Source organism: Aythya ferina (assembly GCF_964211825.1).
Source record: "Aythya ferina genome assembly, chromosome: 2".
In the NCBI taxonomy this organism is placed as follows: Eukaryota; Metazoa; Chordata; class Aves; order Anseriformes; family Anatidae; genus Aythya; species Aythya ferina.
In genome coordinates, this window is record NC_140297.1 from 91092262 (window position 1) to 91114925 (window position 22664).

Consider the following 22664-nt stretch of genomic DNA (forward strand, 5'->3'; position numbering starts at 1 on the left):
TAGTTCAGCCACCTGACACAAGATTTAGTGCAAAGGTAATCTGGGGAGTATGCAGAGCTAATACGCATGCCTATTTTTGTCACTTTTGCATGGCTATTTCAATTTGCAGAAAACTGAGCTGCTTGATGTGAATATGTGTGGATGCTCTTCAGTTTCTTTGCAGCATGCAGAGACCATTTGCATGTGAAAGTCTGATGTTTTAGCTTAAAAAAATGAAAAAATAAAAAAATTAATGAATTTCACTGTCTATGATAAAGCAGAGAAGAAGAAACCAAGCATACCATCAACAGTGTTTGCCATGTTGCCAACTGATAAAAAAAAAAAAGCTCAACATATGACATATGCCAACCCGTTGGAAACTGAATTTGTGCTATATGCCAAGCAGTTGGAAAGTTTGTTCAGTTTTGATGTGGCTATTCTGAAGTAAATGTGCATGAAAAAACATATGTTTTTCATCAGCCAGATGTGTGACAGTGCCATTTCCAGACTGTGCCATTTCACTGTGTTAATAAAACTAATATTTGTATTTTTTTCTGTTGAAGTGTTCCTCATCAGGTGAAAAAAGAATTCCTGCAGAAACCAAAGAAAATACAACCAAAAGCCACAATCTCCCTCCTTTTTGCTTTTTAAAAGATCTCTTCCTTCCTGGCTCTATCTGGGCACTGAGTTTCCAATGTCATACTCAGGTGGGATGCCCATTTTCTGCTGGTTCAAATCCTTATGCGAGTCCAACACTCCAGCTGTGGGAGTACGTATAAAAACAGTGGATTGGCTCCAGACAGTAAGCGAGGGGGATTGCCAGGCCACGCTCATGTGCAATGCTGTCGTCACACAACATTCATCAATCTGTTGCTCATAATGTTAAGCATGCCATGGACTTGCTTTTTATTTTCTTTCCATAAGGCACTTGTACGATTTTCAGATCGCTCTCGTTTAGACGGGTGAGCCTGACACGACTCCTCTGTTAAGTGCATCTCTTTCTCCCATTGTTCTCTCCACCAGTGAGTGCCAGTGAACCCGAACCAGAGACAGAGACAGAACCAGAAGCAGAAGCAGAGCAGGAGGCTGAGGCAGAGCCCGAGCAGGGAACGGAGACACCCAAGGAAATAGAGGCTGCAGAGGTGGGACCAGAGAGTGAGGTGGAGCAAGGACCAGAAAGAGAGCCAGAAGAAAGTGCAATACTCAGTGAAAAAGAGAGGCAGAATGAGGAAGTGAATGAAAAAGACAACTGCTCTGCATCCAGCATATCCTCAGCAAGCAGCACTTTAGAGAGGGAAGAGAGAGAGGACAAGTTAACCAGTGACAATGAAACTGGTAAAGTGAAGTTTTTTCAATAATGAAGGCTTTCTGATGGAAAAAAAATGTTAAACTAACAGCTCTATTGTTTTGTTAATTAGCAAACAAACCCTTTTCTGCCTATCTAAGACTTCCTTCCTTCTCTGTGGCCAAATCCCCATCAATTCCCTGTTTGGAAATCTGCAGACTTTGATGGGGTTTCTGTGTTTTAAGGACAGCAGGCCTTGATGAAAGGAGGTTTCCTTCAACTCCAGACCATTTTCTTCCGTACGTTTAAAGTAGTAACCATTGAATCATTGTGTTGCAGTGACTTGCGTCTCTAGCTCCCAGAGAATTGATTTGCCTTCTACATAAAACAATGACATGAGAGGCCCTGATGATGCACATTTTCATGAGATTCAAAACAAGTTTCTCCATGCCATTAGCTTTTAATTCAATAAGGCAGGTGAGGAATAGGGTGTTTGTTCCTTCCTTCCAAATAGGATGTTTGTTCCTGCCTTAGACTTCAGAAAACAGAGGTATATGTAGGAGCTGCTGTGTATAGGCTTAGGCTGTGACCATCCTTAGCTCATGTGGAGCACATGAAGTATACATTCTCTGGAATGTTTATTCCACAGCCCTGTTGTGACCAATGGTTAAACATGCCACCAGGCACCTGTAAAGGGTAGTCCGGCCTGGAAGACATCAACCAATTTTCTGCATGGAGAGGTAATTATGACCAGAGCTGGTCATGCAGTCGAGGCAGGGAGTAAAAAGGCAGAATTTGACCTTTGTTATTTTATTTTATTTTATTTTATTTTATTTGCTTGGTAGAGATGTAAAGAAATGTAATATAATTAAGACATTTTGTTTCCAAGCCTTTTTAGGGCTGAACAGTGGAATGCGTTGTCCTAAGTTCTCTAAATTCTAGATAAGAAAACAAAAATTGCTGCACAGTGTGAAACAGTCTTTCTCTTTCCTGAAAGAAGAGAGATGATTGAATCACAAGGATTACTCCACAGAGATGAGCTGTCATGTTGTATTGTTCTTGTTTAACTGTATCACTTTTTTTCTGAGAAGCATTAAGTTAATTTCATTCTAAATTTGAGAGTGATCTTCTTTTCAACCAGCACCCAGATTAACTTAAAATAAGGCATTTAGAATGCTCTGGTACCCTTAAAGAACATAGATGGGTACATATGTAGGAAAGGCAGGGTAGGTATGGTAGATGAGTGATATTATCGCACGGTGGCACTAGAACATCCAAGTGCAAATAAAAGTTACAATTTTTCCTCCTAATATTGTCTGTTACATCCTGATGCTTTCTCTCTAAATAAGTGCTTATGTAATTTTTGTTAAACGCTATGAAATACACCCTAGTTATCAAAAAATCAGCATCCTAAAATTGACGTGTTACCAATAGGCCAAAGATTTAGTAGGTTGTGCCATGTAGGCGGTCTCTTGTAGTGAGTCATTTGCAGGAGAAGAGATTCAGAAAGCAAAGGAGAACACTTTTTGCCAGAAGTTGTCAGATTCCCAGCAAACATCTTGCCATTCATGAGGTGGCCCATTGGTTCTGCCCAGATGCCTTAACGAATAAAGCCTTTGGTCCTGGCTCCTTTGTCAGCCATGCTGCCAAACTTGACTTCCTACAATTCTTGTTTCTCAGATAGCATTTCACAGCTTTACCCCTGTGGAGAGGGGGACAGAAGAGGGCACCGAGGTAGCAAGAGTGGGCTTCTTCACAGGAATAACCTTTGATCATCTACGGGAAATGGAGGCAGACTTGGGGACCCCAAATTAGAAATTTTGTCTGGGGAGGAGTTTTGGAAATAGATGAAATCCTGGAGGATACAGCTAATGAAAATGGGGTGCAGATAGCTCGTGGGATTTGCAGAAGAGATCATGGGGACAATCGTGAACATCTGTGAAGGAAAGGCTAGAAGGAGAAGGCAGTCCTTGGTTGGGACTAATTGGATATAATCTGTAGTGTGGAGACAGAGGTCATGTTATCTTGTGAAACTACCTTAGGGACAAACCTCAGCTAAAAGAAATCTTGATGAGAAAGCAATCCCATGGAGAATGACTGAGGAAAAATAAATCAGTAAGGGAGACAGACAAGCCTCCTACAGGAAAGCAGAAGGAAATAGTTTTGGAGGTTGCATCCACTGCTGACAAAAAGTCTTTATTTTATCTGGAGTTAAAACTCTGGATTCATTTTAAAAGTCACCTCTGTCCACATGCCTTGTGTTGGGAGACCTGTCCTACATTTTCCCAAGTTCTTTTTCTAAATGGGTGGGGGTGGTGTTGCTGCAGGGCTCTGACTGTGGAGCTCACCAAGGAGACACCTCAGACCACAGTGTAGCTGTCATGCTAAAAAAGCACCTCGATGGATAAATGAAACTAATAGAGATACTTAAAACTCTCAAGTATTGAAAAGTCAGGAGCATAAGGGGAGAAACAAAAACGAAACAGAAGTTTAAGTGAAAAGGCAACTGAAAAGTATAAAACAAAATCTTCCACCACAACTTACCAAAGGGAAGGCAGGCTAGCAATCAAAATAAAACATTTAAGAAGTAGAATTTGTAAAAATATATTAATAAAATGTGTAAATACTATGGGGAGCAGAAGGAATCACATAAAGTAGATATGTTAAATGTGAAGAATGATCTTTGTCCGTATTTAGTCACTTCATCTGAGAAGAATGATCTTTGTCCGTATTTAGTCACTTCATCTGATGCCCATTGGGAAAAGAAGCACCACAATTTTTTGACACAGTATCCACGTTGGTTAGCAGTATTATATTCAGGAAAATGTCATTCAAGAGATTCTCAGATGGTGCAGAGAAGGGCGACGAAGCTGGTGAGGGGCCTGGAGAACAAGTCCTACGAGGAGCGGCTGAGGGAGCTGGGCTTGTTCAGCCTGGAGAAGAGGAGGCTCAGGGGTGACCTTATCGCTCTTTTTAGGTACCTCAAGGGAGGCTGTAGCGAGGTGGGGGTTGGCCTGTTCTCCCACGTGCCTGGTGACAGGACGAGGGGGAATGGGCTTAAGTTGAGCCAGGGGAGTTTTAGGTTAGATGTTAGGAAGAACTTCTTTACAGAAAGGGTTGTGAGGCATTGGAACAGGCTGCCCAGGGAAGTGGTGGAGTCACCATCCCTGGAAGTCTTCAAAAGACGCTTAGATGTAGAGCTTAGGGATATGGTTTAGTGGAGGGCTGTTAGCGTTAGGTTGGAGGTTGGACTCGATGACCTTGAGGTCTCTTCCAACCTAGAAAATTCTGTGATTCTGTGATTCTGTGATTTATTTTTACAGATTGACGGTTGTGGTTTGTTATTTATGGTGCTGTCTCAAACACATTATTCTGCAGATTTTAATATAAAAGAGTAGTAGTCAGAAACATAAAGCCTCATTACAGTGACATGTTAAGTGGCGGCGATGTGGGAAGAAGGCCATTGGGTTTTCAATCCCATCATATGCTAGGGGAGGGGTAACAGGGACCGAGGAGCAGCATTTTCAGAAATCACTTGAAGTTTAGTTAGGTGCTCGTATTCCTACAGGTAACATGATAGGAAGCAGTTACTTGTTGACCTTGAAGTCAGGCAGATAAAATCACTTTCATAAGGAAGTTTTTCGGGGGGGACTTCCAGTTTATGGCCAGGTCAAAAGTAGGACAGCACCTATATTGCTCCATTGTCACGATACCAAAGCCCCATTTTGGATTGCAAAAAGTTCTGAGCATTTATGGATTGTGTAAAATGGGCTGGGATAGTATGTGCAAAGAGATATCTGATAGATTTTAGAACCCTAAATCTCGAAATCCTGACAGTTACATAGTCCCTCCTGAACTAAATTGATTATTTTCTGCCCCCATTCCTTCTTTGAGAGGTACCTGGGCCATATAACAATGCTGTCACTTGCTTCAAAATTTTCAGAACTGTTGCCCAGTTTCTGGCTAGTTGTGCATGCATCCCCAGAAACATTTCTGCTGTGGTAGAGAGTGTCCTCGGTGCTCTGTCTCCCTGCCCTTGACTGTTCCCATCTGTGCGTGTGTGATTGCAGGTCCCTGGTCACAGACCATCCAGGATGCTGGTGTGAATGAGCAGTGCAGCAACATCCTCAACAACAAGCGGTTTATGCTGGACATGTTGTATGCGCATAACAAAAAGCCCAAGGATGAAGAGGAGAAGGAGCTGGAGGCGAAGGAGGAAAAGAAGGAGACGGAGGAAAGCGAGGAGTCACTCACTAGTCTAGCCAGTAGGATCTCTATCCTTCAGGCCACGAAGCAGGCCAAAGATGAAAGTGTCAAAAAGATGGAGATTGGAAACCTGGACAACCAAGGCAGCGTGAAAGCCTTTGCGGAAAAATTCAACAGTGGTGAGCTGGCCAAGGGGACAGCCTTGCCTGAAGATGAAATCAGTGAACAGGTCCCTGAGAAAACACCAGCACAGCCAAAGAAGGAATCTGACTACATCTGGGATCAGCTCATGGCTAATCCTAGAGAACTTAAAATCAAAGACATGGATTTTACAGACTTGGGGGAGGAGGATGATGTAGATGTGTTGGACATGGATATGGGTCCTGGGGACTCCCTTGTTCCCCCTCCTCCACCTCCACCTTCTTTTCTGGGTTTGCCTCCTCCGCCACCTCCCCCGCTGTTTGGATGTCCGCCTCCACCTCCACCCTCTGCTAATTTATTGGCTCCCCCTCCGCTGTTCAGCACTCCTCAGGGTTTAGGGTCACCCCAGGTTTCTAGGGGTCAGCCAGCATTTATAAAGAAGAAGAAAACCATCCGTCTGTTTTGGAACGAGGTACGGCCATTTGAGTGGCAGTGTAAAAACAACAAACGCTGCAGAGAATTCCTGTGGTCGAAACTGGAACCCATTAAGGTGGACACTTCCAAACTGGAGCATCTCTTTGAGTCCAAATCCAAGGAACTGCCTGTCACAAAGGTACAGCTCGTATTCAGCTCGCTATTATTTTGCTATTGTATTGGTATTCGTTTTGACTTAGACCTAAATGATTTATACTGTTTATATGAAAACAGTGGAAATTACTGGATGTGTTTCTAGCTTGGCCTATGAGAGAAGATATTCCATAATCTGAAACTAGGAAATGAGCCTAGGGGGGTGTCTGTGCCAAGCCTACCCTCTTTTCTCAGGTCCACCGGTTTGGGGATATCACCTCAGGTGGGGAATACCAACAAATTCTACATTAGCACGTTCACACTTAGGTGCCAAACCAGGTATTGGAATATGAAATATTTTCTGTTACATTTCTGCAAAGGTCAGAGCGTGATGATTCATATCTGTGTACTTGAAAGTTCTTCACTTGGTAATATTTTCCTAATCATAACGCAGAAAGGTTAGAATATCAACCTAGATCTGCTGCAAAATGCCTACACGTGTACTTGATTGCACAGGATTGATTTATCAGCTGTACTAAGTTCAACTGCAGTTAAACTCTGCAGGATTTTGGGGAGGAATTTTTTTTTTTTTTTTTTTAATACTGGTCAACAGGCGTATTTTAAACCCTTGATTTGGACAATGGGGCTACCCAAAATTTAGGATAGAAGCTGGCACAGGAAATACCTCTGTAGCTAGGATCTACTGTTCCTTAGGAGCATTGTTATGAAATAAATTCATGAAGGCTGGTGTCGTGGCTGTTTAACATTGGACTCTACAACAAAGTAAAGTCTCTTTTATGTACCCTTAGTAGGAATTTGAAGTAGCATTAAAAAGGTTATTAGCTGAAACATTTGTTTTTCATGGCTACACAAACTCTTTCTTCTAAGCAGAATAATTGATGTCAGGGAAACAACTTTCTTTTCCAGTTAAAATGCTAGTAAAAGATGCCCATCTCTCTTCTTTAAAAGAAGTGAATAAATCGCTTGTATGTTTTATAGTGACATAAAAATCAATCAGTATCTTGAATATTTTACTTCTCTTTGGCTGACAGAAGATATGTGTTGTGTCATAAATATTACTGCTTTCTCTTAATCTGGGGAGACTGGATGTCTCATGGTAAAAGTTCTCCCTGTCACTTGTCTGGGTTACTAACTCAACGTTTTCTAATGGTCATTCTTCATCTTCTTGGCCAAGGAGAAACACCACAGTTCGAACAATCGAACACCCCATTAAGTACCTACCAAAGAAGAGGTACATAAATACGTGACTCACCTACATCCTACATATCACTGGTATAAACTGCATTTTTTTGTGATGCAAAAACATCTTTCAGACACATGATGCACATAGCTCTGAAACGTGTGGAGTAGTAGCTTTAAAAACACATTCAGTTGATAGTTCATTTGGCAGATTTGGGATTAATTTCTTTCTCTGATTCCTTTTCTGGTGAGGAAGGAATGTTGGTGACATTGTGGCGTGTTACTCCTCATCTCTCTCCCTGTAAATACAAATCTACCCCAGATGGTTCATAGATGGAAGGAATGAGAATGTTTTCTTAGATCTGTGAAGCATTTAATTCCTTGAATCAAACGTGGAATTATGACATAGTTGCCATTTCCAAACTTTAGCTTTGTGCTAAATGCCAATATTGTAAGGAATCAGCCTGGCTGATTCTTCATCTTTTATTCTCACCTTAAATTTTGATAGGATGTCAAATTGCTGGGATGTTGACTTGTTTACTTTTCCTGTCATTTATCACGCACATTCCCAAACTACCTTTGGCCATTTTCACCCCCTCACGCTTTCTTCCCAAACCTTCCTGGGCTGCCTGATGCTTTGGCACAGCTTTTGGCTTCTGGCTGAAAGATGAGTGAGCAGGTTTCTTTGAAATTAGTGCAAGTCTGAGGAATGATTTAGGTGACTGCTTTCCTCTTGGAGACTAATACTGCTCTCTGCATGAGACATTATACTTTTGGCATGCTTTCCACCTCGTCCCGTAACACAGACATAGAAGTATCATTGTCTCGGTAGAGAATTCAATGATGATTGAGAATTATCCCAGTGGAAGCCCGCGCGGGCTTCTGAGACTCCCGTGTGTTTTTGGTGAGTACCAGCAAATGTTACCGGGTAGGAGATGGTCCTTAGATCAAGTGAGAGTGGGAATAATTAAGCAGACCACTGAATCTGTAGAGGACTTGAGGTTTGGTATGAAGATTGCACTCAAATTAGGATAGCTCTCGCTTTTTCCAGACTGCTTGGTTTATTTCCAGGGAGTACATTCCCCGTTGTGTCTAGTTTCTCATGTCCAATGGCTGCAATCCAAAACAGGTTTATTCTATAATTTCGTAAAGTCTGACTCACAGCTCAGTTGGTTCAGCTGAAAAAAGAGCACGGAGCAACAAATCAAAAGTCAGACCTCCAGATTTCATAGCATTAGATGCAAGCAGGTGCACGGAAAAGGAACAGTCCAGAAGGAGGAGGGGAAAAGCGAAGCCAGGGTGCGTGTGTTGGGGGGGGTTGGCTCTACCTTGTGCATATGCTCTTTCATACAGCTGTAACCAATTTTACTCCAGTTTCTAATCCTTCACTGTGATTTCCACAACACAGCTATAAACAGCTACTTCCTGGCTCATGAGAAGTTTTTCATTAAACTCAATAGGCTGCAATAAAATAAAGTGGATTTTAAATTGTAGGATATAATAGGGGAGTTCAAGGTGGAGGGTGGATCTTGATTTTAGGAAAGTTAATGCCACGCTGGGCAGTGCACACATGGATTATAGTTGGAGGAGCACCTTTTGTTGCAGAATGCTTATTTTCTGGTCTACAGGACCATGACATTTTGTTAGTGAATAGAAAAGGTGATCAGGTACCCCCTGAAAGCCAGTCTAAAATTTCTTTCTTTCTCACTCTGCCAAACAGAACCAGGTATTTTGGTGAAGTGCTTCAAAGTGTTTATTTTTGTGCGAAGAGAGATGAAAACACGTACACCCTACTGAATCAAAAGTTATCGTTCAGCCCTTCTGCTATCCGCTTGGTTCTTCATGTCTTTGAGAGCATTATTTTGTTGATTCATCTGTACCCCATGGGACGTAGTCATCCATCATGTGCCCACAGACATAAGAACTAGCAGGAGTGAAAAATTAAGGACTGTGTTTTCACATACACGTGTGCCTAGACGCATATACTCATGAAAATGTTTGTTGCAATGTGAGTAAATGCGAAGGCAAGGCATAAATGTGAAATGAAATTTCTGTAAAAGATTGTAAGTTTGTATCCTGGACAAAGTCAGTGACAGCTGAATGATTCCTTTTTAAATCCCCAGTGCTAAATCCTTGCTAATTAAGATAGAAACCAAAAATATTGCCATCTCACAGTTAAGGGATATCCCAGGTTTTTCTGTACTACCGATGCAGATTGTTCTGCAGTTTAAATAGAGGGGAGATATTTTTGGCTTGGTGCTCATATATAAATACTCATTTATACAACCATTGAAAAAGTGACTTAAACTCTTCTGTTTGCTTAGTTAAATCAAAGAGGAGTATTTTAGACTACGTGCCCACCAAACCACAGGTCACCTCTGTGGGACCGCTGGTGTTTCCAAATAACCCAGCCTTCAGTGGAGGCAACAGCAGCTGGCCAGTTAGGTCTTGTAGAAGTCTAAATCCACTGTAGTTCTTGGTATGCTGTAGTAATGATTATTTCCCACAAATTATACCACATGATTTATATTTAATAATACTACAGTTCAGAGCAACGTATCATCACATTAAGTGCCCCAGTTCCTTCACCCATTTGAAGTAATCCTCTGTTAATGAACTAATAAAACAGTTCATTAATATTATAACAGAAATTAGTAGCTGTAGCTCATTTTAGTACTCAGGCGCTTACACCTGTGCAGCTTCATTGCAGGCAAAAGGGAATTGTTTTCCTCAGGGTAGGGTAATAAAGTTCAAAGGAGTAAAATCTTTTCCCTTCATCCTTTTGTTCATTCAGAAAGGGTTTCTTTCTCACCTAAGAGATTTAAAATCTCTTTTGCCACTGCTATATACTCGATGTGCAGCTACAGCTCTGAAAAATGCCTCCATGCTCGTGTCCCCGGCACAGCTCATCTGTCTTTCATAACCCACTGCCGAGGAGAGAGCACTGGTGTAATCGCGGTCGTCCCAGTGGTTAGCATCAGATGTCCCCTCAAATGAATACGTCTCTCTTGTCAAACTTAGGAACCTAAAAACAGAGCTGCAGATCTGAGGCTTACTTACCCATGTACCGCATGTGGGAAGCCTAAATTTAACTCCTTTCCCTGAGCCTTTTCCCTTCTGCACAAGCTGCTCGGAGCGGCGTGATCCTCAGCTGCGAAGTACGAGGCAGAGGCAGTGGTGTAAAGAAGGCTGCGTGTGATACAGGCTGGAGAGGAAGCAGGCTCTGCTGAACCCCGCTTGTTTTTATGTGGTCCTGGCCACTAACTGTGGTCCTGAAAAAGCGATTAATGGCCCGGGAAGTGAAAAGGACTGCTTTAAAGGAGAAGCACCATCGCAGATCCCTCAGTTAGCTCCTCCATGGAAAGGGGTCTTACTCAAAGACTCTCTTACTCAAAAAAGGGGAAGGTTCAAGAAGGGTTCAGGGGTGCTTCTAAGGTTTTAACAGAAGAGAGTTCTGAGAGAATAAAATGGAAAACAAACATCATCTTTCTTCTCCTAAAATTTATCCTGTTTATTCTGAAAGTTGTGTTTCTTTTTAATTTAAAACCCACCACCAACAACTCATTACTTTCACCCATCGTGCACATGAGGTAGTCCCCAGCTCCTCTACACTGCCCCTGCCTTCAGCCTTGTCAGCACACAGAAGTTGTCCCATGCCACGTCAATCGTATTGGTGTGAGGAATTAACGTGTTTTTTTTGATGGCTGTATATGAATTAGATAAGCATTCAGTGTCAGTACCGTTGCACAGAGGAAGGCTTTGGTGAGAGGAGTGACTTTTTGTCTAAAAAACAGACTGGAGGAGTAATTTCCTTGTTCCTCTCTTCTTTATCAAGAAAACTGCTGCAGATGGGAAGCGACAGGAGATCATTGTATTGGACTCAAAACGAAGCAATGCTATTAATATTGGCTTGACTGTGTTGCCTCCTCCACGGACTATCAAGACTGCTATTTTGAACTTTGACGAATATGCCTTAAATAAGGAAGGAATAGAGGTAAGTCAGTATGTTCAAGTCTGCATGTTCAGTGTTTCATTTTACTCAATATTGCTTATGATACAGGCCATATATTTCATGGAAGAGAGAAAAAGTGATGTGTCTATTACTGAAACCTGTTAGATCAATGCAGGTAGTGTCCACCTGAGGTTGGGAATGCTCAGTAGATGCGGTTTTCTCTGCTTTGTTTGTATCCAAACTTGAATAATACTGGTGCTGATTCCTACTGAGATTTTCAGAGTATTATTTATTCTTCTGAAGCTCAGTTTCTTCTTATGTTTATTAAAGCTATTAAAATTCTAAACAGGACAAGTTCTGCATGCATACATCGGAAATGTATTTAATACTGAGCACTCATAAAGCACCAAAGAATAGGCAGTGACTTTATAAAGCTGATGCAACTGGTACGGAGTTTAATAAAGTTCATGCCCAGATAGCTGTTGTAGTCATTCTAGATTGTGTATCTAATGGAAAACAAATACAGTGACTAGTTCTGCTCAAAATAGCATTTCTGTGTTACTGTTGTTTGAAGAAAAGCAGTTGGTATAAAGATTACAGATGATGTAATTTTTACCATTACATGTTTGACTTTGCAGATATTCTTACTGAGATCCAAGATGAGCTCTGTTTATTATTTTTTTTATCAAAATACTTTTCTTCTACGAAATGTAAAAGAAGCCTGCTGCTCCCTTGTTTGTTTGTTTGTTTTATTGTGTTTGTATTCATTTCAAATCTTTCTTTGAATAAGCCTATATTATCCAATAAGAGTAATCTGCACAACTACAAATCTCAACCAGTGGTTGAATTGCATCGGTCCTGCATTGATTCATAGTCACCTTTCCGTGGTTTGGCTCTGTGTTTCATGATTTCCCCCTTTCCACCTTTACGGTGCTGACTACAGAAGAAAATGAGAAAAGCTGGCTGGAATGGAAATGGAGCTGCCAGCAGTTACACGCAAAATAAATACCCAAGGCAAAAGATTGTTCTAGCTAGAAGGCATGGCCTGATTTATCCCTGCTAGAATATAATTTCTTTCCAAAACTGTATTATGTGCTGTATGCACTCTTTATTGATATTGTGAAGGTGACAAATTAGACTTAAAAATAGGGATCAACAAAGGCTGCTCTTTTTTAGCCCAGTTGGTTAGATTGCAATCTTTGGGGCAGGTAAGGTAACCTCAGGTTTCCTGCTGGTCAGTTACCCATCTCCACGACCCAGCCCCATGTTCCCACCACTGCATGGTGAAGCACTGAGTTTTCCAGGATAGGAGAGAAGCTCCACTCCAGCCAACTCCAACTCACAGACCACCAGATAGACCTCAGTGCTGCAGGCAGTGTTCACATGGAAAGTACAACATAAAGGGGGCTGATAAAGGACACATCTTCATTATCTTCAGTGTATCATCTCCTTTGAATTGTTGCCTTCCCTGGTGTGCTCACAGAAGTTCAGCTGCCCTGCACAGCTCACCCTTCCAGTGCCACCGTTTGTAGCCAGGCCCATCTGCTGACCACCTGTGGTGTCCACAGCTGTGAGTGCATGGTACCACCACACCCTCATTTGGGTGGCCTTTCCATTAGCTGCCAGGAACCCATAATTTCATTTAAAATATATGTAATAAATGCATGCAGCTTTCAAATGGGAGAATTCAGAAACCAGGAAATGATACACTGTTGATCCCCATGCCCAGTGCTAAAGAAAATGGGATTTCTGAGTGTCCACAGCTTGAAGCTAAAGGACGTGGGTAATCCTGATGTGACCTTTCAGGTATTTAAAATCAAGAGAAAGGATAAATGGATCTGAGACTAGGTACTTTCCGTGTTGAGAGATGACACCTTCATTAGTTGTAAGGGATGATGTTCATGGAAAAAAAAAATCTAAATGTGTAGGTCCATGTTTATTTGCTACTTGTCGAGTAAAAACATGCATTCAGGTTCCCTTCTCCAGTTCTCAGTTTGCAGATTTTTCTTAGTGTGCATCATTACATAGAGAGACAAGTAGCAAGACAGAGGGCTGGACTGAGCTATACAGAGTTGGTCAAGAGGTACAAGAAGAGGTGTAGAATTTCACCATCTTGAGTCCTGCTCTTTTCAGCAGAGGCCTTAATCAATTTTCTGTACACCCCCTTTGACCTACAATGTAGATAAACTTTGTTCCCTTTCTCTTCTCCTCTAGGTTCATCTGTTCATTGTCTTTAGCCTTAGAGTTAGCTTGAGAGGAACAGAGGCTGTCTAAGTTTTTAGAAAATTTTCTGTTTCACAACAACTGTTTCTAAATCCTACAAAATAATTATAGCGATGAGGAATGAATCAGTAATGGTGTAAATATCAGCATCATTTATACAAAAACTGCAGAGAATAAAGCAAATTGGTTGGTATAGAGTATCCTTTACAGTTAATCTGTGGGTTGCATGAGTATGACCAGTATGGAAGAAGTTACATGATTTATTTATTTAATTAAAAAACTGCATTGCCATGGGTACTTTTGAGTAGTTTTGAGTACCCACTGTGATATCATATAAGATATGCATAGAGACCATCTAGAAGAGATGTCATGGCTAGTAAGCAGAAGAGATGGATGTAGGGAGTGCAGGGGAAGAGATGTGATGTGCTATGGTGAGGACGTTACATACTCTAATAAAAATTCAGAAAAGCTGAAGATTAGGATCATCTTCAGCTTTTAAGGGATCCAACAAGGAGGAGGGCACCAACAGAGTATAGTTACCCGAGCCTTCCTTTGCCTTGGCTGTGAGTTCTGCACCAAGTCCTTCACCGAGGAGCATCATCACTGTCATGATAGCACGTGTGTCACTTCAGTTTGGCACCTTGGTCCATGAGTTCAAGTTAAATGGTGTCTTAGAAGTGACCTTAGCAATCTCTTTAAGGACAGGGGACTAAAGCAGTGCTGACAGTAGCACTAATGACTGTTAGGCAGTGAGGCAGTGGGATGCAGGCTACCAGTGTGCAATAGCCCAGCTCATCATAAAGATCATAGCCCAGGGAATCTTAGGCTACCCATCCTAGATTCTGCTGAATGCTACTTCGTTTGTGGCATTTAGCTGTTGTTAGTCATGCATACTTTACTTTTTAACTTAAAAAATTAAACTATGCGTTTTATGACCCTGTGTACATTGTGTATTTTTTGCCCATGTGTTTGAAGGGGTTTGGTACCTGTGAGAATGGGGGCACGCTGTTAGAAAGGCAGACGCAGTCAGTTTAGTATGCAGAGCAGGCACTGCTAGAAACACATTTTCACAGGAAGGCACAATGTGTGTCTGCGAGCACTGTGTGTCAAACCAACTAAAAATTTTTTTGCCACCTTACATTTGCCAAAGTGGTTGTGTTTTCCTTTCTTTGAAAGCTTGGCATTCATAGTGTTCAAACAACTTGGAGCTCCGCTGCAGAACAAAGACGTTCCTGCTTAGCATGGACGAGGGCTCTCTCTGAGTTAAGCAAAAAGGCGAGCTTAAAATCCTGGTGTGTAATTTTAATGAAGTGTTTCATCGGCAACAGCAAGCATAGTCTGCCAGACCAGTCCTTCCTGCTTATCTCCAGCAAAGGAAATGAGTAGGTCCTACCACAGAGTGCTGCTCAGGAAGGGAACAAGGATCAAAATCAAATCATACCAAAGAGGTTTATTAATTCAGCTGAGTAAAACTGGAGCAATGCTGTGAGGAAGTGAAGGTGGTGTGCCTTGTGTTTTAAAAGGTAGCTTTCTGGTGCTGCATAATGGTGCATTGCTTTGGTAGGTATAGCTTTCAGTAAAACTATTTGAAATAAAAAAGCTGCCCAGATATGCCAGGCCCTTAATGCCCAAGAAGTTAAGTGCTTCTAAAGCCATGTGTTTGGAGTAGTTAGGTAGCTCTGAGATGTAAAAAGGGGTAAGAAATTAAAGACTGCTGTTAGAAAGGCAGACAGTGACATTCATAAACAACAACAACAAAATTCATTTTGAGAAATGATCAAGGTATTTAAATTTGTTCTGATAGTTTTCACCACAGTGGGTTGGCATTCGCAGTTTCCAATTTGGTTAGTTAATGCTTTGTAAAAGTCTGATGGGGCGTTTCAAATGATGCTAGCTGACCTGAAAAAACACCTTTTTTCACAAGCCCAGACAGCACAGAGAATTGACTCAATAATGCTGTGCTGGCTGTACTTCCACAGTTAGTGTATCACTGCCCTAACAAGTTTCAGACTTTATTTAATGGGGAAAAAGCTACCCTTTCACTCCTTACAGAAAACAAAAACATTTTCTATGGTTTCTGTGAACAGCACTTGCATGCTGATGCATTTCAGTAGAGAGCTGAGGAAGTGGAGCAATCTGACTGAAGCCACAGCTGTCAGTTTCTGATTTATAGAGACCATTATAAGGCATTTTAGATACAGTCTCTTTTCAGAATTAGATCATTTTTTTGAAAAGTTCAGATAAAATTAGCACAACCAGCCTCACTTACCGTGAAATCCCGAGCTTCATATTCTTTTAGATATTCTATTCTACTCTTTTGTATGTAGATCCTTTCATATTTTCTGCAGGTAATGGGTTTCTTCTGCAAATAATGCAAACCACTGATGTGTCTCGTGAATAGGTGTCTGAAAAGCTGAAGTGTCAGAGCCTTTTTGGATCTGAATCTTCTGCTGAGGCTTGTCAAATATTAGATGAAATACCCATTAATGTGTATTTGATTATGTAGCTTATGAACGTGTGGACCTTTAGCCACAGAAAGCTTAGGACCCCAAATCAACCAGATTTTCAGTATCCTAGTTTTTTAAGGCTCCTGTTTGCCCAATAAAATCAACTGAAATCAAACGTGAGAGCTGAGCCACCCTTGCAACCTCATCACCACTGAGAAGGCCCCTTATCTCTTGGAAGAGATAACTTCAGCACCTAATTTCCAGAGGGGCTCCAGTCTACTGACAGTTTCTGGTTAGGTACTTCCTTGCATCCCATTTTTTATACCCTCAGGCAAACTCAGAGTCTGTCTTGATGGTCATTTTAGGCAGTTGCTGGTGTGAACCCCCCTCCAAGGTGCCCAGCTCTTCCTGAATGCCTGAGGGACAGCCTGAGTCTCCCTATGAACTTCACCCTTTGAGCCCTGTAAGGCATTCCTCCAAGACATTTTTGGAAATCATGTAACAGGATGGCAGAGGCCAAGAAGTGATCAGTTCGATCCCTTCACTAAAAGTTCAAAGATCAAAACAATTAAGATTGATAATCTCATGTAAATGGGCTCACCAGTTTTTTTCTTTTACTTTTTTTTTTCTCCATTACAAGGTTTTTGCACTTCTCAGAATTTTAGTCTCTTGACCAAGTAATTGTGTTAGAGTGCCCAGAGATTAAATAAGTGTATGACACATCTCTGTGTCACATTATGAGAGGATATGAACATAGGGCTCACCAACAACCAGTCCTCTTTTAATCTGCTTGAGGAATGCAGCATTGGAGAGAGTTTTCTGAACTAATCATTAGATTCAGAGCTATTTATGATTTAATGGTCATATCAGGTGCCAGTAACCTTCTGCCCTGCTGTGTTTTTATGCTCCTTTTACTGTCAGTGATGTTAAAAAAAAAAAAGAAAAAGCATTCAAAATAGTAATGAATTGGCAGGTGATGTACTCAACAGTTTTCAGCACTGAACAAATGGTTCAAGTTAGTCATAGAGTGGAAATAGAGAATAAGAGCATTTTACTGCTTGCTCAGGAGCACACTAAGGATGATGACCGGCAGGATAAGAATTACTTGCCTGAGCAAACTCCAAGCTCTGGTGAGTAAATAGTTGTTATGGGGGCAGTTGCTCTGTGGCTGGGGTGAGACCTGCCAGCACATCGGCAGCAGCTCTGATTCCATCGAGACAGCACTTTCAGCAGCAGGGGTGATGCTTGACAGCTGGCACCACATCTACAGGCTCTTTTGCTTGGCATTCCCTTTTTCACATACTGCAGTGAGCAGCAGAGCAGACTTGCAGTACTTGGACTCGAATACTTTGTGTCAGATCCATCTGGCTTGTGGTGTTTACATAAAGCTCAAGGAGGAGGAGAGTCCCTTTGGAAATAGAGCTTACTGTTTCCTTGCCCTCTTTAAAATGCCCGAAAGCAGTGCAAAATCTCTGGAGTATAGGCCCTGCACCACCACAAAATAGTTGTGGGATCCCTGGGTAGCTGCCAGAAGCCCTAGTTATTTGTAGGAGGCAATTGAAAATACTGCTGAAGTGTTAGCCTTCAAAAATGCATCAGAAGCATTTTTACATCCATCACATGGCTACTGCTCAACTCACCATGTATGGATGTTCATATGATCCTCTTTGCAAGCTGCTTTGGCTCACTGGGAGGGGTGTTGGCTTCTTGTCATTGTTTTAGAGAGAAGTAGGAACTAGGAGGCCTGACTTCTTCAGAGGTTCGCATTGAAAAACCTCTTCTGGGTTTCAGGCTCGGTCTCTCTTTTATGAACATTTTTAGGTGGTTATTGTTTGAGCACTGAGAAGTGCCCTGAAGCAGCTCCTTAAAATCTGTAGTTTGATGCCAGGTGTCACTTAACTTACAGATTTCAGCATCTGAGGATGGATACATAACACAGCTCAAAATGAATACACAAATGCTGTCAATCTGAACAGAACATTTTCCAAATAGACATTGACAAGGGAAATAAAAGTGTACTGAGAGATATTCTTCCTCTTCTATTTTCCTTAGGATAGGGGTAGATCAAAAGATTTGTTTTCCTTATTACAGTAGATGCTCACAGACTTTTAACTCTCTCTGTTTCCTTTAGCTATAGGTGAGAGCAAGGGTAACTTATTGCAGCGTTCAAGCAAGGAGGATTTTCTTCTTCTTGTAAACTGAAAGACAACGTTCTGACCAACATTGACAAGAAGAACTTCTTCCCTATTTGTATTTGTGGAAGTCTGTGTAAGAAGATGGTCAGCTATATGAATGATGTGGCTAAAATTGAATAAGTCCACATTCAACGGGTTGAACATAGTTTGCTTATTCCTTGTTAACATTATTTGCTTCCTTAACTCTTGTTCTTTGCCAGATTGACCAGGAAAAGTCCCTAGTTCTCCACACTTAGCTGCAGCACTGTACAAGGAGCTAGATGAATTACTGGTACTGCAATACCAGTATTGCTGCTGGAATTGGTACTGGAATACCAGTACCAGTTGGGGCAATTGTGCTACTTTGATAAATTGGCTATCTCCACTGCTGGAACAAGCCTGTAGTTTGGATTGGCAGGTCTCACAGCTCTTTGGCTGTATTTTTATTTTGGTCTCCTTACCTCCAAAACAGCCCTTATCATTATAGAAAGCTACAGCAAAAACATGTCATTCCTCAGATGAATAAACATAAGTTGTGCTGAAAATCTCCTGATTTGTTTTAATGAGGCATTGATCAACAGGGCAAAGACTTCAACTTATCTGATGCCTTTATGTTGTTTTGCTTTTCTTTTTCATTTGAAAATGCGTTCATTATGTTAAAAACTAAGAAGCAATACCTTTGGGAAGGAAAACTGCCACATGTAAACAAGCATGTAAAATCCAAGATTTAAAGGAAAAATATAAATGTTTTGAGCCATGCTGGCAGCAGAAACTGAAAATATTGAGATCGTTTTTCATCAATATTTTGGACTTTTCAGATCAAAAGAGAAAAAGACCATATGTTATGCAGTTCATAACTGTGTATTCAGTGAGTGTTCCCTGGGAAGTTGTCTTCACTTTGGGTGACATTTTTAGGAATGCCCTAGTATGTTGCAATGGTTTTCATGTTTCATAAAAGTCAAAACAATCTAAATGAAAAACAGTAAATGGTGAGAACAGCAAGGGACAGGAGTTCCTGTTGTGCCACACAGTGGTATCTAATCCATCCCATCTACTCCGAGAACCAGCCTTTTCTCCTTCTCCAGGCTTCCTTCCAAAAAGCGCAGTGTGCCACTTCGCTTAGAGCGAATTGTCAAGTTGTGCTGTAAGAAACCTTCCTCCAGCTGTAATAGGTCCTCAAGTTTTTTGTTTATATCTACAGGTGCACTGGAACATGCATAAATGTGGGGGATAAATCAAACGTTAGTATCTAGACTGACCTGCTGTAAAACACAGGCCACAAAATTTTGCTCCTTAAAAAAACTTCACTTTGTCATCAAACCAGCTTGGGTGAAGTCAAAATGAAGCTTGTTGCTGCTGGTGTCCTTGCTACTGATGCGTCCCCATGCCCAGCCCTTACAAGCATCTCAGCCCCTCCAACTGACTATTGTTTTTTATCTCCCCTTGCAGAAAATTTTGACCATGATCCCAACCGAGGAGGAGAAGCAAAAGATCCAGGAGGCACAGCTGGCAAACCCTGATGTCCCCCTGGGCAGTGCTGAGCAGTTCCTTCTCACCCTCTCCTCCATCAGCGAACTCTCCGCCAGGCTCCAGCTCTGGGCTTTCAAGATGGACTATGAGATAGTGGAAAAGGTGAGGCAAACATGGGGAGGCTGAGGTAGACAGTCTTCCAAGTCTTTGCTTAATCTTTCTCTGTCCTCATTATTATATGAGTGTGTATTTTGTGGAAACAGTTAATAAGTCACTTTTATTTCAGTGGCTGACCTGGAAACAGCTGAAATGATCCTTCATAATCTATTTCTTCTATAAAAGAAAATTAGAGATTATGTCTTCCTTCCTTTAATTAGGCAGTAATGACATTGGAACAAAGAAGAGGGCTAATTCCTTACCACAGCTGCTCCAGATGTTATTCAGGAAATGTATAATCTCAGAGCAGTAAGAATTTTTCCTTGGACAAAGGTTGAATGAGGACTACAGGATTCACGCATACATCGTAAAATGAGAATATTGATCTTACATCCATTTGAACTAAGAAAAACACTATCCATTAAAGTTATTTCTGTTTATAGCTCTCTTACAAAATTGTAAACAAAAGATAGGATCATCCTTCAGGGGTGTTCTTTTCAGTTTGGTCACAGTTGACTGCCACCACCTTTTTCATGAACAGCGTTTATTCAGAGAACTCTATAGTCAGGTTGTATCATGTATGACAAATCACATACAAAAATTTCAAAATTACAGCATGACGGTGAGTAGATGAAACAGAATCAAACTGTGAAGGCAATTTCAGCTACCTGCTGACTTCCACAATCTCTTTCAGGAATTTCAGTACAGGAACTCTCTGCTGCACTTCTAGTGCATACCCTGTGTGTTGCTCTGGGTTCTTCAGGCAGCTCTCTCCTATATATATTATTATACATAATATTGTGTGATGGATTCTGAGAAGTGGGACATACTTCTGTAAAAATGTCTTATGCTTATCTAGCCATGGATATTGCAAAGGCTATAACAAGAATGGATTGATTTCCAGATGGTATTGTCAAGATTATTCAGTCTCTGCTTCATTTTCTTAGATTTTAGGAAATGTTATCAAGCTAATATTCATTTTTCTTAAATGTGACTTTAATCTTAGATAATTTATACTTCTGACTTATAAAACATAAAATATATGTATCTGGTCTGAATATTTTTTGCCATTTTTTCTCCTCTGGTATAGCTATTTATCCTGCTTTGAAGTTACCACAAGGCTAAATTGTTCCCTTCATGTGATCTGAGTTAGCAGGGGCTGCTAATCTATGTTTATACCTAGTATTTCTAACTTGCTTTCTGAAACATTTGAAACACTGCTAAAAGCGAAGGAAATTCTCGTTCTTTGCACTTTATAGGCAGTTACAGCACACTTGCAGCTTTCACTGTAAGCTGTGACACTTGATCAAATCAATGCATTATTTTGGATCGAAGTATATGCATGTGAAAGTATATGCATTGAAAAAGGAAAACCCTTTCCAAATTGTCTGTTTGATGATGTGTATAACATTCTGAAGTATTAACATGTATCTAACATTTATGCCTAATACAAGTTAATCACTGGAACACCTTTTTCTCACCTTTCTTTTGGTAACGTATTTCAACTACATACACAGAGGAGATAGAGTTTCAGCTTTAAATCTTCATTTTCAGTCTTTTGATTGCTCTGTTCATAAACAATGACACTGTGTTACTGCTACCTCTTTATACTGAACTATTTCTGGTGCAGATGCTGTCAAATTTGATTATCTTAAAGGGAGTTTAAAGGTCTTAGAAAGAGGAATAGAATGTTCCGTTGTCCTAAATCTGATTTATTTATTTTTTTATTAAGGCCATTGAGGGCAAATATATCCTTATTGCTGACAACTTCAAAAGATCATAAATGAAGATAAGCAGGTGTAGAAATGAGAAAAGTTTGACTGGTAAAGAAAAGGGCTTCGTTTAGTTCCTCTTCTGAGCAGAAAGATTACCCCTAAGTCTAGGCTCCCCAGAGATGGTGTGCTAGACAAATAGCATCACCAAGATTGTGCTTTTGAGTGATACTTAAACTGTCTGAAAATTTTAAAAATGCAGCAGAACTTAAGTTGTACAGTATGGTCTTGATACTTTCTGGTCATTTAAAATTACATGATAATTTATGCAGGCCAGTCTCATTTAAATACAAATATGGCAAATTACATTTTTGTCATTCCAAAATTCCCATCCAAAGCTTTTACCCCTCCCAATAAAGCATGCTTGTGAACTTGTATAGGTACAGTAAGCTATGCATGTTAATAACAGAAGCATTTACCTGGCTTTATCAGATGTCTCACCACCAAAAATTCTAGACCAGCCCTCAAATTTCATTCAAGCATAATTTCTAGGTCAGAAACAAAAACATGGTGAAAAGGATATGTGATATAGCTAAGAATATGGGGCAACTGCATTATGTATATGCTTTTTCCGGGTAAAAGGTGAGTTTTAAAGGGAGCAACAATGGGTATTTCCCCTGTTAATATGGTACATAGCACACTTTTTTTGTAGTGTTTTTGTTTGTTTGTTTTTATGGTACCATAAACTCAAAAGCAAAGAGTAATGATAGATGTGAACTATATGGAAGAAAGCTTAAGCATGGATAGCTTGCATGTAAATAGTTAAATAAAAGGCTACAGTATGGCCTTCTTGGAAGTCTTTTATGATACCTTTTTATCTATCCTCAGAATATTTTAAATCATCCTTCTAGGAAAGATTTTTAAACAGTTTGCAAGTTGATGCAGGTATAATAGTTCAAAAATCTGTGTTTGCAGCAGATGTATAGCATTGTGATTCATCTCCATAATGTAACAAAACAAAACAAAAAAAAAAATCAGTCCTGACTTGTAAACCAATTCAAAAAATTGTGTGCAGCAGTTTATTGATTTTAGTTTAACTCAATAAAGTCTTGGATGATTTAGCAGCTCTCCTCTGATGTAGAAGTTACTTGT

At 40.6% G+C, this 22664-nt stretch overlaps 1 protein-coding gene across 9 annotated transcripts in view; it reads left to right on the forward strand.

Annotated features, from left to right (window-relative positions):
• The window catches only part of FHOD3 (formin homology 2 domain containing 3), a 394706-nt gene that overhangs the window by 334108 nt on the left and 37934 nt on the right, over positions 1 to 22664 (forward strand). For 8 of the 9 annotated variants that reach the window (XM_084510270.1, XM_084510271.1, XM_084510272.1 and 5 more), the window contains 4 exons: positions 1003 to 1314; positions 5335 to 6224; positions 11214 to 11372; positions 19624 to 19806. In XM_084510270.1, coding sequence (XP_084366396.1) covers positions 1003 to 1314; positions 5335 to 6224; positions 11214 to 11372; positions 19624 to 19806 — 1544 coding nt within the window. The remainder of the gene's footprint in view (positions 1 to 1002; positions 1315 to 5334; positions 6225 to 11213; positions 11373 to 19623; positions 19807 to 22664) is intronic. The other variant, XM_084510276.1, reaches the window with a different exon arrangement.